We start from the raw sequence: 23,109 nt of genomic DNA on the forward strand, positions 1-23,109 counted from the left end.
CTACATAACATTTCCTTTCCAGAGCACGACTCTGAAAACAAACTAATCCCTGAAGCGAGCGCCGTGGTCAAACCCTACTGTATGAGTCCAAGCAGTCCGTCTATCTGACATCGTGTTTCAAGTATACTGAATAATTTCAAATCAGGGTGAATGTGTATTCTATTGTCACCTGCTGTCCCACTGTCTAATTTTCAACATATCTAAAGTTTATGTGCTATATATTGTCACTCTTGTAAGTAATATAGCGTGCCACGTCATAGTTAAATACAAAAAAAAAGAGAGGTACATGCAAAGTTTGTTCAAAGAAATGTTTGTTTTATTTATTTCGGTATGCAGTCGGTATGCTAAACGGTAGCGTCAACAATGACTGTGTGGAGAGCCAATGAACAAAATCTCTGTATATATAGATTCATGACTATGCTGTACTGTATGTGAACCATTGTGTTGTAGTAAAAGTTCAATAAACTTGTAGAAAGGAGGTTGTGATGGGGGTTTTATGGCTGAGTCTGAATGTCATGGAGAAAGAGAGGTGAGCAAACAAACTGCAAGAAACGGCTCCACCTGGTGGACGTGGAAGGGAAATCATGACACTGTTGTAGATTTAATGGGATAAAAATCACTGTACTGGGTGAGTGAACCACACAAAAAGGAAATTTTTAGTGATAATGACATAGAACGGAAGATGTTCATAAAACACACATGGATCAAAGAGAGAAGAATGAAGCATTAAATAGTTATGATGTGAGGAATTTATAATTTGCACAAAAATAATGAATGGCATGAAAAGGAAGATTAGGAGTAGGAATAAAAGAGGAAAATGTATCAAATAGTCAACAATGACGCACTAATATGATATTTTTTACTTGTTTTTGGAGACAAAAGTGAAGATATTGTTTGCTTGGAAAGGAAGACAGCTGCTAATTAGAATTAAAAAACAAAACAGTTGTAATAGTCAACAGTAGCAAGAGAGGAAAGTAACTGAAAAGTTAACTTGATCATTGACATTAAATGTAGGAACTTTTTTCAGCAGAGATCAATAAAGTATGTACATTAACTGAAGCTTCTAAATAAGATAAGAAAACAACAATTATGTCATTTTCGCATGTTTTTTGTCATCATACAGAGTGGATAGTGTGATGTGGACAGACAATGAATGTGGTTCTGTGGGTGTATCAGTGTACAGTCTGCACATTTCCCTGGAGAAGTGAGCAAAACTCCAAAAGGAACTTCCTCTGTGTCTTTTTTTTTATCAGCTATAATAAGCCTCTCTTCATCGTTCTCATGAGACAGGAAGCGCTGATGTAAACAGCAGTGGCATGTGAGACGTCTTCTGTCTCTGGCTGTGTGGACCAATTATCAAGCAAACCTATCTTTGTGAGGACATGTTGGCTGGTCCACACAACTTTAATAGGCTCTCTGAGGTTTAAGACCTGGATGAATTGAGTTTAGGTTAGGATTTAGGGTAAAGGTTAGGGTTAAGGTGTTTAGTTGTGATGGTTATGGTAAGGGGCGAGGGAATGCATTTAGTCTATGCCTGTCTTCACTGTGTGTGTGTGGTTCCTCATGTTGTGGGGACAAACAGAGGACTCTTCTGCTCACCTCTCCCTTTCCCAAGTAATGTACGGAACTATGGCTTTTGCAAACTAGAAAGGATAAAGATAGATGCAAACACTCTTTCAACAACTCTCTCCACTCTCACACTCCGGTTGGAAATTCCAAGTTGAGGGGGCATTCCTTCAACGTAGACCTGCCCCCAAATAGGATTTCCGATTTCACCCACTCCTTGTACCTCAGTTCTAAGGGGGAAGGGTCAAGAGGTAAGGGTAAATGTGAGTTGGGATGAGATTTGGCTTAAGTTTCAGCTTCAAAATGCAAAACACTCATCTGTTCAGGAACATACGCTTACAGGGGTCACGCGGTTGGTGTAGTGGTTAGTGCTCTTGCCTTAGCAGCAGGAAGACCAGGCTTCGTGACCCGGGTTGAAACATGGAGTTTGTTCATGTTCTCCCTGTGTGTGTGTGCATGGGTTTTCTCCCATAGTCCAAAAACATGCAGATTTGGGGGTGAATTAATAAAAAGTGGACACTCTAAATCAGGGGATCTCAAAGTTTTGATACCTGAGGGCCAATTTAGGAACCCAAGGTTGGACTGAGGGCCGCCAAAGGAAAAAAAAAAGGGAAAAAAACCAGAAAGAAATCCCATTTGTAATAATTTTAATGACCAGATTGCAGTTGTACAGTTTACACTTATTGGTCTGTATCCAGTAATGTCCAATAAACATTTCACAAACTTAGTACCTCCTGGATGAAAACTATCAAATGTAATTCATTTCCGGCGCCAGAAATGTTTTTGCGGGCCGCCATTGGCCCCCGGGCCGCACTTTGAGAACCAATGCCCAAAATGACAGTACATGTGAGTGTGAGAGTGAATGGTTGTCTCTGTGTGGCCCTGTGATGGACTGGCAACCTGTCCAGGGTGTTTGACCCCTCCTTTCACCCTATGTCAGCTGGGCGACCCTCATGTGGATGAAGATGAATGACTGAATACACTTAGACAAACATACTATATTAGGTCCAAAAATCAGTATTAACACCACAAACATGTTAGATTTGACTAAACTGCTTGTTTTCAGTCGTGTTCAGTTCCACCCACTGACTGACACACAGAGAGAGAGAAGCTTTCAGCTGCGCATCCCCGCTGCGCGCTCCCGCTGCCTCGTGGATCAGACACCGGAGACTGTGTGGCACCAGCGGCGCGTCACAGCGCTGACCCCCCACAGCAGCAGCACACAGACAAACAGGAGTCTCCTCCACTGCAGCAGGTGGACACAGACGGACAGACGGACTGTGTGTGTGTGTGTGTGTCCGCTCTGCTGAGGACTCTTCCCACTGGAACTCGTGCTCTTCTCTCAGTGTGGACGCGAGGAGCGACACTCAAGGTAACGAGCACCCGCACGTGTTTGTCAATGAGTTGTTGATTGAACTTTTTTTTTTTTTTTTTTTTTTTAATGGGACCCATTTTTAAATTGTCACGAGGTATTGAGTAATATAATGTGTCTTAATTTCACACCAAACATTTACAGGGAAATTAGTTACGAGACAATTTTGTATGTTTGATAAATGTATCCCAACTCTATTTTATGCTTAAAATATAAATTAAAGGTCCAGAGTGTAACATTTATGAGGGTTTATTGGCAGAGAGTGACTGTAGTATCAAACAAACTGTAGTATGTTTGTATACCATCACGTTTCAGTAGATATTTAAAAGATAGATTGGTTTAGATTGAGCCTTTTACATGGATGGTCCTTGATCTATGGTGGCCACCATTTTGTTTCACTATGTGTCTCTGGCAGACAAACCAGCAAGAGGATGATTTTGGTCTTTAAAAGTTGTCTGAAAGTAGAATGACATCCTCTCAGTTATGTGAAGGGCAATGTAGCTCCCTGACACTAAGTATGTGGTCAGAAGAGTCCTCTGTTTGTTACTATCTGCATTCTTCATGCATTATAATCAGGCTTTTTGAATAAATATCTAATTGCAAATATTTTGACAGGAATTAGAAAAATATATTTAAAAGGATTATTATTGTCTGATATTTGTGCAGATCTGTAACAAACAAACATGTTCTCTTCAGCCTGTAGTGTACTATGTGTATAGATCAAGAACAAGAATGAATCTTAAATGATATTTTGAAACACATTTTGGCTTTAACAAATATCGCACCTCCTGCAATTTGAAAATGGCAGTACAGGCCATGTTGCGATTTCCATATAATTTCGATTAATTGTTCAGCCCTACCATTAGGTGTCACTAATTCATATATACTGGACCTTTAAATAAAAGGCTGGAGAAAACGCTGCTCATTTATTCGGCGACCCAGAAAGCTTGTGACTTGATTATAATCACAGTGTGTGATACTGTACATTTTCAGTCATTTTTATTAAAGTCTCAATTAACATTTTGACTACCATATCTACAAACACTATAGTGACTTGCCATTTTTGATAACACGGGCATGTTCATTGACATACATTACCGTTTAAAAGTTTGGGGTCACTGACACAATTTTTTGTGTTTTTTATTAAAAGACACATTTTTATTAATCAAAAGAGTTGCAAAATGAATAGAAAATATAGTCAAGACATTGACAATGAAATTTTGACCTTCAGACTTTGCTTTCGTCAAAGAACCAGCAACACTGTTTTCAGCTGTGCTAACATCAGTGCACAAGGGTTTTCTAATCATCCAATAGCCTTCTAACGCAATTAGCAAACACAATGTACACAATGGCCTCTATACACCTATGTACATATTCCATTAAAACCATACATTTGTTTACCACATTAACAATGTATAGAGTGTATTTCTAAATAATTTAATGTTATATTCATTGAAAAAAAAAAAGTGCTTTTCCTTAAAAAATAATGACATTTCTAAGTGACCCCAAACTTTTGAAGGGTAGTGTACATGTTTACTTTTAAGAGGGAGAAACCAAGGCTTTTGAGCCTTAGTCCCACACTTTTGTGGACAATCTAAATGTGCAGTTTGCACTAACTGCTTTGCATTAAGGATGATGTAAGAAATGTACTAAAGTGGTCCTTGTTTGTAGTTAAATAACGACAATGATGATGGTTTTTTTTAAGTGGATTCAATGCCGTTTGCCCTTTGGCGAGATGTTATTGCAGAGAAAGAGACATCAATGAGCAGGTCACGCTTCAGAGGATCATAGTGATGATGTATTATCTACGGTCTCCTGCTGCTCTGCTTGGAAAAACCCAGTTCTGATTTCCACACGTCAATAGAACTGACTGAGTGATAAAGAGGCCAGTGGTGTCAGTCGGAGTCATTTAATTACTATAGAGGTTCAGGTCACCATCTCTCATGTCTGCATTTTATCAACATATAGAGTGTGTAAGTGCTGGAGAGTCCAGCCTCATTGTGATTATGACTGTCTCTGTGACTTTAGCATTATTTTACAGCTGAAACAATTAATCGATTTTTAATCAATTACTGAATTAATTGTCAACTATTTTGATAAGCAAATCTATCGGCTTGAGGCTTTTTTCATTATTAAAACAAGATTTCTGATTTCTTTATTGGATTATTAAATGGGAATATTTTCTTTGTTTCTTTGCTCCACATAACAAAGAAATCGTTACGAAAACAGCTCTACGTTATTTCATTTAACAAATATTATAATCAGGGCTTAGATCTAATTTGATCATGTATTTATGGTGTCTCAATAATGGGTAATTTATGTCGCACCTTAAAACACACATCGCCACCTAGAGGTTTGTATTTCACTTTAATGACATTAACATCAGAGCAGACTGATCAGTTCCACGTCGATGCTCTTTTAAGCAGAAGCCAGAGGAGGTGATGAAGCATTTGCTCTGCAGGCTGTCGGTTGCATCAACTTTAAATTGATGATGTGATGACACACATATATATATATATAGAAATTGTATATTCTATACCCTATATTGCGATATTGTGGCTTTTTGCATGCAATTTAAACACACGCATTTCCATAATTACCAGCTAAATGATGGGTGAGTAGAGTATTAGATTGATAACAGAGCCTGTACTCTGTTATTCCAGAGTTAATGTTCAGTTCAGCTCCTGTGTGACCTGAACTGTAAGACTTCACTTCTGTAACCAGCTGTCACTGTCTATCTGTCTGTGTGTCTGTGTGTCTGTGTGGCAGTGTCTTCTCTGCTCTGGGGCTTCTTCTCTGCTGTGTGGGCGAGGTTATAAATAAAAGGTTGGAGGGTTTTTGCGTGTGTGTGTTGTTTAAGCAGCTGCTGGGAGGATTGTTTGTCTCCTGTGAGTGCAGGTGAACTCTCTGGGCCTCTAGATGCTGTTCTCAGGCCTGGCCTCAGTACTTCAGCACTTACCACCATGATCCCAGTGTGTTTGTGTTGGGTCAGCATCACCTGTCGTGTGTGTGTGTGTGTGTGTTCGCATTTCTCTCCTCTTTATGACAAAATGAATTTGGGATAGACCGAAAGATCAGCCGGCTGATAATCAGTGCCAATATTCAGCATTTTGATGCATATTGGCATCAGTTTCTTTTTTTTTTTATCTGACGGCTGATAATAGATCTATTTATTTAATTAATTATTTATTTATTTATTTAAAATTTCAGTAAACTTTATAAGAGATGCTCATGGCCCTGGGAACTCCCTGCACGTTTTTGTCTTTGTTTGAACTTAAAACAAAGATAAGTGAAAGATAAAATAACAATTCAGTTATATTGACATTTTTAAAACTTAATTTACTGTACTTTAAGTTTTCATTTAACTTTATAAGACATGCTGCTGAGCCTGGAAGCTTCCTGCACTTTTTATTAGAATTTTAAAACAAAGATGTCTATTGTCCTAAGATAAAAAAATAAAAATCTGCAAATCCGAAGAGCTGTTTAATAAACATATGCTTTTAAACAATGTTAGGTGTTGGTGTTTGTATTATTCAAAATTTTTACGCCAATATTTTCAATTTTACCACAATGAATATCGTCTCAAAACATCGGTTATCGGCCCCCTTGACAACTAATCTGCTTCATATAGTGTACTTTCATCTTGTTGGAGCAGTTTTATTGGTGTTCCAAACAGATCTTGGACTCCAAGTGGGAATAGACCGGTGCGTGCTGGCCACATTCTGTTTCAGTCGTTTTGTTTCGGTGTTAAAAACAAAAAAGCCTTTTTTGGCCAATATGTCTCGGTGGCTGAATTTTCGGTGCATCCCGAATAGCCGTAGTAGGTGGCCTGATACATGATAGAGGAAATGTGACTGTAGGGAGCGTCAATAATGTGATACACAGTACTGGGTCACAGTTTGTCTTTTTTCCAAGATGCCAAAGGCTTTAAAATAATTGACAGCTTATTGTGAGTTTGGGAGGGAATTTCCTCCTTACCAAAACAAAACTCAGGGTAAAAAAAGACAAGGATGGTGAGTGTGGTTGTGTGTGTGTGTTCTCGTCTAGACTGAGTGAAGCATGGGAAAGTGGCCTGGCTTTGCTGGGCAGACCACCATCAGTGATCACATACACAGATCTCGATACTGACAAATTAATATCAAATTAATATTAATGTCTTTAACAAAATCCACATTGATGATGATCAAGCTCATACCGGGCTTCATCCAAATTACTTCCATTTATATAAAGTTACTGTACCACTTATAATTTAATTTACTTAATTTGTAAAAAGAAGAAAGGAATTCATTGCCGAATTCAATGTGTAAATATATAAGAAATATATGTGTCCTGCCATGCAGACACGATGTGAAGGATGTGAATTTGAAGAGACAGATCATAAGTTTTGGTAAATAAATGTTTACATAAGTTCAGCCATTTTTTTTCTTTAATTCTGTAGTATGTTATCAGATGAATGAATAAAAAAGAAAACTGGTCAAATATATTATTTAAAAAAGGCATTGGCTGCACTGTTTATGCACTTTGGTACCACTTTACATGCATAGTACTATCATTCTTGTATATCTGCATGCAACTGTATTACTATATTCGTGAATTTTGTGTACTGCAATACATCATCACATATCATCATACTTGTCTTTATTCTGTTTTTCTGCTCTGTACCCATGACGTTTATTTTCATGTCCGTCATACAAACTCTGATTTGTGAATTTGGACTTAAAAGGGCAGAGGAGACCTATGGTAAAGTGAGGCTGAACAGGTCATCGTTTTCAAATTGAAATTGTGTAATTTGAAACAACACAACACTGATCAAGGTGATTTATGGTCAGCAGGGTCAGGACCAGTAGAGGCTGTGGGTGTCATGCAGTCAGTTCAGTGGCCAAAATAGACGGCTCTCTTGTTCTGTCCCTCACTGGGTTGATTTTTCTCTCTTAAATTGGAGTTGTAAAGTAAGTGATGAATCACAGCCTACATCTCCTGCTACAGCATGTCTAAGACTTTTTCTATCATATTGAGTGTAAGTGTAAGGTGTGGTTTAATATTAGCACCCAGTGGTGAACTGAACAGTTTTGTATGTCACGTTTGTCACAAGTGTCATGATGTTTAACGTTTAATGCCATCATTCATTCCAAACCTGTCTGCACCTTTTGTGAAGTGGGTCAGCGTCATGTAACTGTTCTTCAGTGGGTGGAGCAGGCGGTGATCAAAACACCTGAAGGGTGTGGCTCCCACTCCTGTCAGTCGAACAGAGCGAACATGCGTTAATGGGTTAAGGTATTTTGACCAAAGCATGTCACAGACTTGTTGATTAGGACACCAGGGAACAAGGTTAACTTGTAGAACTAGGGTATAATATGTCCACTTTAATATCAAGCTATCATGAGTTATTTATGTATGTTTTTGTATTAATAGTTGGTTTTTTTTGCATCGTTATGTTTATGTTGTGCACTATTTATCGTTCCATATCAAAACAAACACTTTTATTTTGAAATGATTTTAAATATCAGATCTATTAGTATTTCAGTATCTTTTTCTTCAAAAAGTTTGACTTTTTTTCACTTGACTGGCCCCCCACTGACTTATACATCGACATAAGAGGTATCAGCCGTGACTTACTTATAGAAATTGTTTTTTTTAGCTTTTAAGGTCCACACAGGGATTGTTTTGTAGCCATGCAGCATCTAGTGGTAAATACAGGTACTGCATCTGACTCACTGTGGATTTAAGGATCAGCTGGCCTGGTGGCTGCCTGAGTGAAACCACTGAGGACAGAGCTAAGTGCAGTTTTGCAGAAAAACCATTTGGTATTTTTGCCAGTTGTTTTCCTTGTCCTCTGACTAACCTCAGATTGCAGATCACAGTAGGCTGCAACAGTCAGAAGTGAAAGCTGTTTTTCACACCGAGGCCTTCATTTTTGCTTGCTTTTTTTCTTTTTGTTGGTTTTTGTTTGCTCATTTTGTTCCAGGTTAATGATGTAATCTTTCTTTTAACCCACTCATTTGTCATGAGAACATGAGAGTAACCATGTTTTAATGATGCTCTGCAGTAAAACCGGAAGAAAAATATACCATCAACGAAACAATTTACCAAATACAAATCTAGAAGAGATTTAATCCTTCACTGGACACCTGTTATGAAATTTGCACAAAAATGATAAACCAGAAATATGTTACACATAGTCGGAATAGACTTGACTACGCTGAACTGAATTTGCCCGAAACGTAGGTGTGATGTGATCATTGATCACTGTCGTCTTTTCTCGTTGTAGAAATATCTGGTAGGTTGACATGCCTGTGTAGGATTCACAGATGAGCTGCGGAGTCCTCTTAAAACGGTCGGTAATATAAAGTCCAGTATGGACTCCTTGCTTACTCACTGTAGGAAATGCATCTCCAGCTATGTTAACTGCTTTACAGAATGGTAATGAGGTGCTAGCTGCCTAAGCCAGAGCTCGGGAAGTTGCATGCTTGACGTGCTGTGGATACTGGAGGCAAAAATAGAAGGCCAAGTCCCGAGAAGTGCGTTTGTTTCCATTACTTGCGTGGATTAGTAGCTTCTAAACACGCTGTTCCATTAAGGCTATTGTAATCATGTAACAAGTAACAAAGTGCGCACACACACTCGTGAACACATTCACCCTTTGAATTTTCTCTGGCACATTGGTACATTGACAGCTCTGCTTTTAAATAACAACATTGTTACCTGGATGTCTTTATTAAAAGTGAAATAAGAGTCTTTGTGGCTGGAACTTGTCATGATAATGTTAACATTGATTTCACAGTATAATGGTGACCAAATAAATGACATAATCCATGTTTATATCATTCCTTATAGGTCTTGCTTTCACTAATGGTGCTACAGAGTTCTGGCTCGACTCGACTATACTCGGTTTGGGTACCAGACACTTTGTTGTTGGTGTAACTGAATCAGTTTAGAATCAATTAGAATTGGTTAATTAGAAAGATGAGTCCAGTGCTTCCTGCATGACTGGACCACAATTTGGCATTGTTCAGTTTGATTCCTGTGTTGGACGTCATGCTCATGACTCTTCCAGTGATGCCACTCTCTGTCCAATCAGTGGCCAGCAGTCTGACGACGTCACATTTTAGTATCGACTCAGCTCGATTGGAACCTCATCAGAGCAGGTACTAAAACAAGTACCAGGTACTATCTCTAATGGAAAAAGCAAATATGTGACCCGCCACGGACCAAGCGGGAACAAGTCGGCCCAGCACAAAACGAGAAAAAACAGGAAAAAGGTTTTTTTTTCAAAATTTGGGATTTCCGTTTTTTTCAAAATTACACAAGTTGAAGTTTTGAAGAAGCCACTACATTCTTCAAATCACAGTATTGTGGGTCTTAAAACCATAAACTTTGGTTTTGGTACATATTATGTCTGGAGTCGAGCTGAGCCTTGACAGAACTGTATAGTGGAAAAGTTTTTTTGTCGATGAATTACTCAATTTATGGCAAAAAGGAACTTTAATTACTGTAGAGTGAAAGAAATATTGATACGCTAAAATATTGCAATATTCATGACATTATGATATTGACTCTTTGAAGCAATATTCAGATATTCCTGACTGTGGTTTTTGGTTTGTAGCCAAGCCTCTGAACGCTAGTTGGCTGTATAGGTCAGTGCTAACGAAATAATTACGGCAGAATAAATAGTTTCGTCACTCCTGTATCTCCAGATTCTTGCCAATACACAGTCTTAAAATGACTGTGTTATTGTGTATTCAAGACAATGAAGAGTATAGCGTTCACCTTTAGTAGAAATTGTGTTTTTTTTCACCTTGTGTTGCTTATTATGAAACAACACAACAGCTCTGTTGAAGAAGCACCAGTGTGTGTCCTTACACACATTTATGACGGTGACCAAACAGAAATGCTTGGGAAATGAAAGTTTCCTGTATCTAATGTGCAAACTACAGCCTGGGAATAAAAATACAGTTGTAATGTTACTCTCATTTCCAAATAACTCACACTCTAGCCCATGTCTGCATGTCCACATACTTTATTAACTCTGCACTTTATCGAAAGTGCAGAGTTAGGCAGCTGTCGTTCTCTGCGAGGGTGAATAGATAGTTCCTGAGGACAAATACACACACATACACACACAGAATGTGGATTTATTTTTAACCAGGCAAACAGCAGTTCTGTGCAGATTGTGATTCACAATAATGACCTCACAAAGAAGCGGGGATTAAGTGAAAATGTCTCGTTCATAATATGTAAGCATGAAATTGAGAGGGGAGAGCGAGACTTAGTAAGAATGGGATTTTGAGAGAGCAAGTGAGGGATACAGAGGGATGAGGACAAGGACGACGAGGATTTGGCTCCAACCAGTTGAATCAACAATCTCTCTCCTCTGGCGAGGACAAGCTCCCTCATCTCGAGCTTAATGCCACATCATGCTGACACACACATGCACACAAACACTGTTTTTATCCTCTCTCATCCTCCTCCCTGCCTCTCTTGTTCCTTCCATTCTCCACCTCTCTCTCTCTCTCTCTCTCTCTGTCACTTTGTGACTTGTGATGACACAGTTGAGTCAGTGCATTAACAGAGCTATAGGAGCAGGGCCAGAGAGAGGCACGAGCATGCTCTGCCACAGCATTTGAACGAGTTACTGTTTTGTTGTTGTTGTGGCACCTGCTGCGTAACTCAACGCTACTCTAAATGTTCACTTTACAGCAGTTGATGGAAACAAACAATGCTACTTGTTAGGGATATTTGGCAAGAATATCCCTATGAAAAGTGTTCTACATTGATATTGTACCATGAAAGCAGGGCATTTAAGTAGAAGGATGCAATGGTCAATTCTTTATCTCAAACAAGAGATAACAGTGAAAATACCACAGCAAAACAATTTTAAATTGTTGTCTTGGTTTGAATACAAACTGTCATTGAACCAGAACTTTCTACTACATCAGACAGTTGTTTTGTTTGATTTTTGCAGTTAATCACCTTGTTATAGAACAGCATGTAATTCTGTAAGTACTGAAACATTGAACATGTGCATTCAAAGGTTTAGAGAAGATTAACCTAAGTTCACCTGTAAAGGTTATAGTGCATTTTAGGTGCATTCTGAAATTAAATCCACAAGCCAAACATCCTTAACTTTTTGTGAGTAGTGTATTGGGATCAATAATATACAGTATTTGGACCACATGGTGGAGTAGTGGCTAGCACTGTTGCCTTACAGCAAAAAGACCCAGGTTCACGACCTGGTCTGACTGAGTGCATTTCAATGTGGAGCTTGCATGTTCTTGTGTTTTCTCACTCATTGACGGTGTATTTAAAAATGTCTTTAGAATAAGAGTAAACCAGGGTTTATTTAATATAAGTCCTCTACAATTATTACTCTGTTATACCCTTCATCACTGAATACCTTTCATTCTGGCACACACACACACAATTAATTGATGTATTATATTCCCTGGCACTGATTTGATGGTATCAATATCACATTTCCTGCCAGCAGTATAGGTTAATTATAATTATAGTGTGTGTGTGTGGGCATGTATTATTTATTAAAGGTGCATTATGTAATAAATCGAAAGCAACTGGCCATAAAATCCTCCTAATATGTCACAGAGACTCAGGAATAATGTTCATATAACAAACTGAACTCACCAACAACAACAGTACAGCCAAAATATTTGCATTAAAAAATATATTTTGCAGACTGCAAATCATGTTTATGTTTTGAAATCATGTTTTGGCATGTGGCGCCACCTACCGCCTTCTACCAATCATTGCCAGTTACGTCAGAAAACGAAACCTTAAAAAGACCTTGGTATTTTGAATTTGAATGTAGTAACCGTTTTTGGCCACATTCTTACATATGGCACCTTTCTTTTATTTTTACCTGCTTTACCCTTATCCTGGCCCTGACACTGACAGTTATCATCCCCCTTTAAACCTTTGTTCTCAATTGCTCTATTTATTTACATTTTTAATGACCATTATTACTGTAATTGTATTCCTTGTTGTTAATTTTGCTTGTTTCTTGTCTGTAAAAGCACTTTGCAAAACTCAGTGTTACACACATGCCAACACAGAGAGGCTCTTGAGACAGTTTGTGCTTACATACCACTTTTCTTTCTGTCTCTCCGTCTCTACATCCTTCTGTCCCTCTCTCCTCCCTCTCTCTCACCTCCTCCTCATGTTTGGTCACACTGCCGATCCCAGACAAACATAGCGCCCGGCACTCGAGGAGCTTTGCGAGGGAGAGAGAGCAAACACCGAGAGTCAGAGAGGACAGAGGGAGACACACACAGAAACAGAGTGAAGGAGGAAACGAGACAAATCGCACTTAAGTTCAGCTCAGCTGAGGACTTGACGAATGCTCATCCAGCTGGCTTATGGTTGTCCACACTCACTCAGCTTTGAAGGAGTGTCTGAGCAGAATGGATTTCATTTTGGTCGGAGAGCCAGCGAGCAGCAGCAGCAGCAGCAGCTCTGTACACGACTCTGACTCTTTTTGGATTATTTCAGTTTTCACTGCTGTTGTGATGAATGGGAACAACAGCACGCAGGAAAGAAGATGGTAATGTGACGATATTCTTGCTTTAAAGCATTTACTTTGTTCTAAGTGAACACAGGGTTAAGATTAGGGTTAGTTTAAACTTAGTTAAACGGAATATCTGATTAATTACAGGTTCTGCCGTCTGGCTGCTAGAATAGCTGTGTTTTTGTGAGATGACAAAGGAGGGAAAAGTGTTTTGTTGAGGGTGGTTTGAAAGTCTTATTTAATGGATCACTTTATTTTCTCATGCTTATCTTTGACCTGCAACTAACGATTATATTCGCAATCGAAAAACGTTGATCAGTGATTGTCAAACCTGGTAATGACGATGTTCTTGGATGTCTTGTTTTGTCCACAAACCAAAATGGTTCAGTTTTATTGATTTCTTTGTTACGTGGAGCAAAGAATCAAAGAAAATATTCACATTTAAGAAGCTAAAACAATCAAAAATCTTGTTTTAATAATGAAAAAAAGCTTCAAAGAGATTATCAAAATAGTTGACAATTAATTTAGTAATCGATCAATTGTTTCAGCTCTACTTATCTTCTAAGTCGAGATTATTAATTAATAACTAAACAAGAAGACAAGAACATCACAGTTCACTCTGATGTAATGTAATGAAAAGTCATCATTACCAGCTGTCAGCATCGTATTATATATGCCTTAACTTTTAAACAGTTACAGTATTTTCTTTTAATAGTCCCACATAGTTATTTATCCATTACATCCCGACAAGAGTGCTTCTATGTCGAAACATGCCTGTACTTAGACTGTGTACAGTGTACAGCATAGCTCCTGCAGCTTTCCCTCCCTGCTGCTCTTTGCTGGAGTGTTTTGACTCAAGGTGAAGTCAGTCTCAGGTTACTGAGTGTTAAGGCACAATTTACAAACCAGCCACTGTATCTGCCTCCTTCCTGGATCCCCACTTACTGGCATGTGAGTCATTCAGGAGCTCGAGCAGCGCTGGTATGAAGAAGCCATCGTCTAGCGTCACGAAGGTGATGTTGGAAATCGATGTTTTTGAGTGTTTGATTTGAGAAGGTCAACGTTTTATGTTATTTTGGCCTGTTGAGATCCACAGCCTGCACATACTGATGAGGTAATTCCTCAATGAATGTGCTTTTCTATGCATTATTGCTCAATACCTTCCTCGGCTAAGGAGCCCTACTTGTACATTAAGTAAATTTTGTTTGGCACTCACCGACGGGGAGGATGTTATGTTGAGAGCTGAATTTGAAAATGCCCGCCCAGCTCTCGGGCAGGTTTGATTTGGCAGTTCATACACAGTGTCCTGCACGCCTCATATGACTGTGTGTGTGTGTTTGTATATTTTCCACACCCTGTTTCCTGTATGTTATGTCGTTGAAACCATTAACGTGACTATTCCTGCTTTGAGAGTGACCTCAGTGGGTATTTGTTCCTGTGTTGACCAGGTTTTAACAGAGCATCTTTTCTCCCTCAGCAGAAAGACGCCTTGTCCCATCCCTGGTGATTCAATGGAAAATACATAACAGTCAACTCGACAGCTTAGTTTGTAAAAATACAAATCATTGCCTCGCTTGTACCTGGAGGCCTTGAGTGTGCGTGTGTGTGTGTGTGCTTGCTGCTTTAAGTGGGAATCTGCATTCAGAGACCACAGCAACATTTCTGATCACACTAAGATTATTTTTCAGTTACAGTAACTTTACGTTTGAAGTGCTGAATGAGCTTCTTTAGTTGTGAGGCAACTTTTCAAAGTGATGAACTCTAGAGAATCTTTAGAGAATCTAACATGAGCCATGACATAAGTCAACTGATTTATATATATATATATAATATATATCAATCTAATGTTAAAAAACATAATTCAGGTCTCTCTTGTAAAATAGATTTTAATCTCAATGAGACTAACCTGGATAAATAAAGGATAAATAAAATAAAATTACTATTGCATGTTTTGCCTCAGACTTGTGAAATGTTCTGCGTTTAACAAGCGTGTGTTGTTTTCTATCTATAAATAATTCAAATTTATATTTGGAACTATCTTATTTATCTTAATTTAATTATCTCATGATCATTTATCGATATCAACATGATTTGAAGACATTTTTGGCCATGTCACCCTTTGCCTGGCATCATTTTAGGCAACATCGTGACAGATGTAAACATTTTTGACGTAGTGCGTTGTAGCATAATCTCTGACCGACATGACTAAGTACTGTTTTCACCTGTTTTGCTGTATTTAAGCGGTCATTTGTGATTGTCTGGTGTGAGTTACGTTAAGCGCAGCTGTGGGCTAATTACAGTTGAGACGTTTGTGTCGGTGAAAGCCAAGCCACACTTTGACATAATAACTCACCTACTACGCACACACACGGCACAGCTACGTATAACTCACTCGTGAAGAGTTTTAAAGATGTGATTTAAAGTTGCAGCGCATTCATAACTCTGTGACATGCATTTAATGACTTAAACACAGGCCTCTCTGCCTCCCGTCAACCACTTTATAGTTACTTTGAAACCGTCGTGCTGATCAAGGCTGCAATGATAAGTGTTTGCCTTCCACAAGCTCCAATTTGCTGATCCTTGTGTGGCTACTAACTACACCTTCTGGCCTTCTTGTAGTCATGTACTGTAATGTTCAGTCTGTTTGTGACTCCAGATTTGGTTTGTGCCTGCATGTGTTTGGGTAGAACTGGGTGAATTGAGGTGGAAGGCTTTAAGATGTTGCACTCAGAAAAACAATGTTTTGTTCCTTTTTTTAGTTTAAAGGTGCAGCTTTTAGGCTAAAAGCTACAGCGCCATGTCTCTATTTGGTACTGTATGTCCATTTGTTCCAAAACAAGTAAAGCCTCCATGACAAAATGTTCTTCCCTGATCTATTTTCATGCTGTCCATTTTCAAGTTTTGAATAGCATAGAGGTTTGAATTATTTACACAAAAAAGGAGACCGGAGTCTTATGTGTGTTTTTAACATCCGTTTCAAACAAAATGTAAAATGAACAGCAAAGGTAATTTGAGGATGCAATTTCAAACATGTTCAAAATGGCTGCTTAGAAATTAACAATGATGAGACTAGTCGAAAGGTGGGGTATTAACTCGAAGAAGGTTACTAAATAAGACGTCACAATGCAACTTCCTTTATCCTTGTAGGATAGTTTGTTGCAGAGCAGCCTGGCATTCACTGACACATATTGTTCATGTAGACAACGGATAAGAAATGAAAAGAAGAACGCTGGATAAGGATATGCATTAGGTCAAGGACCACAGAAGGGATCAAAATGTACTCTAGCCTCCAGTTCCACCCAGGCCAAACGCATGCAGACTCAGGTTAGGCTGATAGGAGACTACCTTGCCTCAAGCTTAATGTCAGGTGGGATTTAAGCATTATGTGGATGGATGGATTGATGAGACATAAGATAAGATCTTCACATGTTGGCATTTTCACTGCTGCAAACTTTCTCTTTCATCTTTGGACAATTCTCTTTAAATCCTTGCATGAAAATCCCAGTCCATCAGCAGTTTCTTCTTTCCCATTCTGATGCTCGGTTTGATCTTCAGCAGCTCGCCTGGACCATGTTTGACCTGTTGATTCTCTGCACATTTTACTTTATCGCCGCAGATATTGTGTCATTGTGATCCTTGTGTGAGGCTGTGCTTTGTTTTAAGGATTGTTCTGTGTTTTGTCACTTGTGCATCAGAGGTCATCTATTTACTGCCCAATGGAATTGCCTTAGATGGACAATATATTTAAGATTGTTTATCAATATTAGTATTTCTTGGTCAGATTTCGTGTTCAGAGAGAAAGATGTCATTTTCAGCGACTGGCTTAGCTTGTTAGCTTTCTACTGTACCTGCTGGAAATGACAGAAAAATGTTTCCCTATGATGTAATGGGTTTAGTTTTGAGGTTGTTCATGTAATGATAAAATAAACACAAACTACACTTTTCAAACTGTCTGGAATTTAATAGATTTAGTGAAGTGCATCAGCTTATCTATTTATTTTCCCCAAAACATTATTCTGTGTCTTTAAAGAGAAAACGGTGTAGATATTTGTCAGTTTGTCCTCATCCATCTGTAATCAGAATTGAAACTAACAGTTCTAGGAAATATCACATACATTGTAAATGTACTAGTAATATTGCACATAGCATGTGGCCCAGTTTACATGGTTGCCTTCAAATATCCTTGTTTCTAAGAAGGCCTGGGACTGCATGCCAGCCACTCTACCCCCTCCTTAATGTCTTTTCATTCTCTATCGGATACAATCAAGTGAAAAAGGGCATGTTGTCTGATAAACATACCAAAAAACGTCACGATTCAAGACTTGCTGTATAAGGAGATAAATGTCCCACAGGAATGTCGCCATGAATTATTTAATTTTTTTCAAAGTGAAATATTTTTTTCTTGTCCGGGCAGGAAGCCGCTCTGACATCAGGAATGCGCGAAGACTATTTCTGTTTCATAATGATACTGGACAGAGATATTCAAACTGTCCTCAGCTCCCACACTGGGACATCTTATCCACAGTAATGTGAGCGTCGTCATTTATTTCAGTGGCTTGACTGAGAGAGATCTGGGTGTTTATATAGAGCTGTGTGAATCTGCAGCAACAGTATGTTGCCCTGGGCAGAGAGTTCAATCCATACTATACTTGCATACTACTATATAATAAGCTTCTCATACACAGCATACTGGAAACTGACTCTCAAACAAACAGTAATTAAATACACACAGCAACAAAGTATGTAGGGTTTTACAGAAATTATGAATATTTAAGTCTTCCCATGTAAGCATCAGTGAAACGTTAAATTTCACTCTTATATGAAGGATTTTTAGCTTGTCCTGTTTATTCATTTGGTGTGTGTCGGTAATCTAGAAGAACAAACTCAACATGCCGATTTATTTTCTTCTATAACATCAACTACTGCTGATATTGCATAGTTATTATATACACTACAGTTCAAAAGTTTGGGGTCACCTATACAATATTTTTGTGTTTTCCATTAAAACTCACACTTTTATTCACCAAGAGTTGCAAAATTAATAGAAAATATAGTTAAAGATTGGAAATATTAATTTTGCTTTCGTCAGAGAACCAGCAAAACTGTTTTCATAATTGCACAAGGGTTTTCTAATCATCCAATAGCCTTTTAACACGATTAACAATGTTCCATTAGAACACTGGAGAGATGGTTGCTGGAAATGGGCCTCTATACACATATGTACATATTCCATTAAAAAACAGACGTTTGCAGCTTGAATAGTCGTTTACCCCATTAACAATATATTGAGTGTATTTATGATTAATTTAATTTATTGAAAAAAAAGTGCTTTTCCTTCAAAAAATAAGGACATTTTTAAGTGACCCCAAACTTTTGAACAGTAGTGTATATTATATACTGTATATTCTATAACCATACCCATGCACCTCTTATCTGACAGTAACCACGGATGCTTTTATCAGTTTGTCCTCCTCCTTCATCTTCTTCAGGTTATCATGATGACCATCACTGTGCTTTGTCCTGGCAGGGTGTGTCCAGACTAACCAGAAAACTCAGTGAGTCACAGTGTTTTTTTTCTGAAGCTGTGAGAGCTGCTGCAGATTGGCTGAGAGTCCAGCATTTTTAGATAATGTTGTAACCGGATAAGGCAGAGAGGGTAGTTATGTTCATTTGTTCCTTGAGAGGAGAAGCAGTGAACAGAAATCACTGTTAATCCTGCAAGTGTTGAGGCATTTGGAAGGCCAACAAAAAAACAGTTTTCCTTTTAAAGGAGCAGAACAAATCATAGGACTGAAAAGGCAGTGAGTGTTGGTCTCCAATCCATCACTATAGCTGAGACACTTGTGAGTGGAGGGGAATGATTTGAACTAAATCTCAATGAGAAGGAAAACAATGGCACTTTAATATCAACAAATGAATAGAGAGTTAATTGCAAATAGTTTTTTTTTAGTGGGTTTTATGTTCTGATTACAGTGACCAATTTTGCCCCGTTCTCTTTTTGTGATGTTTAAATCTAAAGTACAAGAATAATTGGGCATTTTGCAGAAATTCAAAATTTGAGAATCAGAGGAGAATAGGAAATAAGACTTATTATTTACCACGTGGCTTCCCTGCTACTTTCTTTTACACTGACCCTGGTGTAATCTCATACAACACATACTTGGGGGGGAAAAAACAGGGCACCAACATTCTTACTATGCGTTGACATTCACACATCACCCATGCTGCTCCCCTATAGCTTTGCGCAGACTCTCCATGCATGAATATACATTAACCCCCTGAGGTCTGTTGCCATGGCCTATGCTGGGCTAAATAAAGCAGGTCCTAAAAGTGGGTAGTGGTCTATGAGTTCAGGTCAAAGGGAATGTGAAACCATAAACCAGGAGGCTATCTAGCCTTGAAACCAGGCATCACATTCTGTGTTTACTTGGATGTTTGCTGTCAGACTGGCTGACTATATGTTTAATGATGAGCATAGCTTGTTTGTGTTGGTGGAGCTATTCTCTTAGCAGGTCGCAAGGTTGAGGGCAAGGTCTCTGTAATTTACTGTGAGGCGTCAGACAAATCACTCCAGGTATCTTGTTGTCTGGCTTCATTGAACGTTACAGGGGATTTAGGTCATAAATAACAAAGTCACACTTGTAGTTGAGCAGGAACACACCAGAGTGACTCAATTTAGCCAGAAATATGTGATGTAAATATTGAGTTTTATTTTGGTTCTGAGGTCTCTCAGATGTTTGCATTTTCTACTCTTCCTGTAGCTTTGTATCATGGGCAGAACTAGCACATGAAGTTAATTGATGACCGCAAACCTCATTTTGCCATATACATATACATGCCAATATACTAAGCTTAACGTTTAAAAAAACAAAAAAACACAAGCACAACTGAATCCATATTCTGATTACCACCAACATCCCATCATGTATTTTCCTTAGGCCATAGCCTACATCCCCAGAAAATATCCAATCCAGAATCCAATTTTGCTTTCTCAGTTATGCTGCTCACAAACAGACTTTGACAAAAACATAACCTCCTCTGTGATTTCTGATAACAAACATAATCATTAGTTGCAATATTTAAAAGCAAAGTATACTCAACAAAAATATATATAAATGCACAAACTTGAAATGGTGAACAAAAATAGAATGTCATGACATTTGCTCAGATTTTTGATGCATTTGTTTATGGAATGATTTGTTTTGCTCAAACCCAGTAGTCCAGTGTCACTTGGCCACTTCTATTGACTACAATCTCAGATTGAGTATTTCAACTCACCAGAGTCATGGAGCATGGCAGAGTGGTGGTCAATATTTGTGACCAGTACACAGACACACCTTATGGTCTGATCAATAAAAGGGCACACCAAAATGTGGACTTTTGTCACTTGTCAATATGTCACAGATGTCACAAATCATGAGGGAGCGAGCCATTGGCATGCTGAGTGCTGGGTTGAGCGTTACAGCTGTGGCAACACAACTGAATGTGCATCATTCCACGATCATTTCAGGCCACGATCAACAACCTGGTGATGTCCATTCATCACCGGTGTAGCTCTGCGTGAGGCTAATGGTGGACACACATTAATGAAGTTTGTGAATTTGGATCATCGACCCCCATCGTGTTCTTCCTGCCATTACTCCAGGATTTTTGTTTTGAAATCGATCCTAATGCTCGCAAATTAAAGCCACTTTATTGATAAAGTTGTAATGTTACTTTTGGATAGTTTTTTTGTCACATAACATGAACTACAAGTTTTTCTTTGTGCATTTATATTTTTGTTGAGTGTACTTAATTGTTTTGCTTTTTCATTTTTTATATCATCACTGAATTTGACTGTGCAGCTGAAGATGTGATGTGGGTATTCTGGAATCACTGTTTAAATTTGAGAGGTTAATGACTAATTTGTCATTTAAATGTTATGTTACCCAACTGGTTAGCAATGATTATGTGAATCCTCTGTTTCTTCTGTGTCTTCAGAACCTTGATTCTCTGGAAGGCTCCATCCAGAACCTGCTGTCAGTGCTGTACCCTCCCTTCGAGGCTACCGCTCCTACTCTCCTCAGCCAGCTCTTCCAAATCATTGATAGTCGCTTTGAGGGAGACGCCCTACGGTGCCTGCTTGACTTTCTGGTCCCGGCCAAGCACATCTTAGACACTGTGCAGCAGGCTGCATGTGTAAGTCACTGCCTTGTATGCTGCACTTACTGCATGTGCTTGGTGAATCCATTCAGTCTTAAGAGACATAAACAAACACAAAAAAGTGATCTTGATATGACTATAAAAAGAGACAAAATGGTTTATATATACTGAAAACTTTCCTGCCATTGTCTTTTCAGGCTCAATACTCTAATGTTCTCTTCCTCTATGAGGGATGGCCTCTGTGTTTACATGATCAAGTTGTTGTCCATCTTGCTCCGATCAAGCCCCAGCTACTTCAGCCTGGTGACTTTTACCTTCAGGTGGCACCATTTTGTGACCAATCAGCTCGCATCGTTATCTGCAGCCTCCTGGAAGAGGAGGGGCTCAGAGTGGAAGTAGTTGAGGAGACCCCAATCCCTGAGACGTCCTATCCTTGTATATTCAGCTCTGGGTGGTTAAAGGAGATCAACCAGGGCCGCCATGGAACGCTTCTCAGCCAATGCCTGCTTGCCACGGAGCAGGGAGTGGTGAGGTTACCATGGGTACAGGTGGCTGTGCCTGATTTTGTGGACGTGCCACAGTGTGCTGGAAGTAGTATGGCCTCTGCTCCTCCTCCTCTACAACCTCTGCTTCCTCTTCCTTCTCCTCATCTTTCTGATAAATCGTTATCAAATAGTTTGTTTCCCCTTTCTCCTGCAAAGGAATTGGCACCAAAAAACTGTAATGTAACTGTTCAGAATTCAGCCTCGTCTTCTTCACATGCCTCTGCCTTCTCTGTGGAGACCAGAATATGTCCAGCAAAGCACGGCATTGCTGTCTCACTCTGTTTGGTGGATGCTACTGCTGCTTCTTCTTCATCAAGGCTGGTCAAATTGAAAGAAACTGAAACGGAGGCCAAGCCTATAGGCTGGGTGTCCCCAAACACATGGGACAGCCGTATCACTCGGTCAGATACAGTGGCAAAAACAAGTGTAAATATAAATATATGTAAAGGTGCAGACAAGAGTCTTGTGAATGAAAATACTGAGAAAGATACAAGTGTGCAGGTGGAAGGCGAATATATTGATGTTCTACAGGCAACTATGCTTTTTTCTAAACCTCAGTCCATAACTGAAGAAAAACAGAAGTTAGGGGTGCAAATGCAGCCGCACACACAAACTGAAGCACAAATGCAAAGATATCCACAGAGACGAGCACAAATGCAACCTCATGCACAGTTGGAGCCATACAGGCAATCACAGAGGCCGCCAAACCCACATCTAGAGCATGTGCAATTACCTACAAATCCACAAACACACAATCATTCTAGATCAGAGGCTCCTGCAGCGTTCATGCACAACATGTCCCCAGAGACAGGACCTCCTTCTGCTCCCCACCATTCCCAGTCGGATCACTTTCACCTTGACTCCCGTGAACCCTCTCAGTGTGTCCGTACTGTCCGGTTCTCTGAGAAACCCTGTACTCCATGCATGAAAAGGAGACAAGGTGGAAAGGCTTCTCGAGCTCAGGA

General features: G+C 39.1%; 1 protein-coding gene across 1 annotated transcript; it reads left to right on the forward strand.

Moving 5' to 3' along the window:
• Positions 1-485: 485 nt before the first annotated feature.
• LOC310932164 (rho guanine nucleotide exchange factor 40-like) lies at positions 486-23,072 on the forward strand (the record flags this gene model as incomplete). The annotated part of the gene is made up of 6 exons (XM_083895457.1): positions 486-529; positions 1,795-1,817; positions 2,727-2,938; positions 21,438-21,635; positions 21,797-22,545; positions 23,024-23,072. The coding sequence occupies 6 exons, from the start codon at positions 486-488 to the stop codon at positions 23,070-23,072; spliced, it is 1,275 nt and encodes a 424-aa protein (XP_083751583.1).
• Between the last annotated feature and the right edge of the window lie 37 nt (positions 23,073-23,109).

Source organism: Microchirus variegatus (genome assembly GCF_963457635.1).
Source record: "Microchirus variegatus genome assembly, chromosome: 9".
NCBI lineage: Eukaryota > Metazoa > Chordata > Actinopteri > Pleuronectiformes > Soleidae > Microchirus > Microchirus variegatus.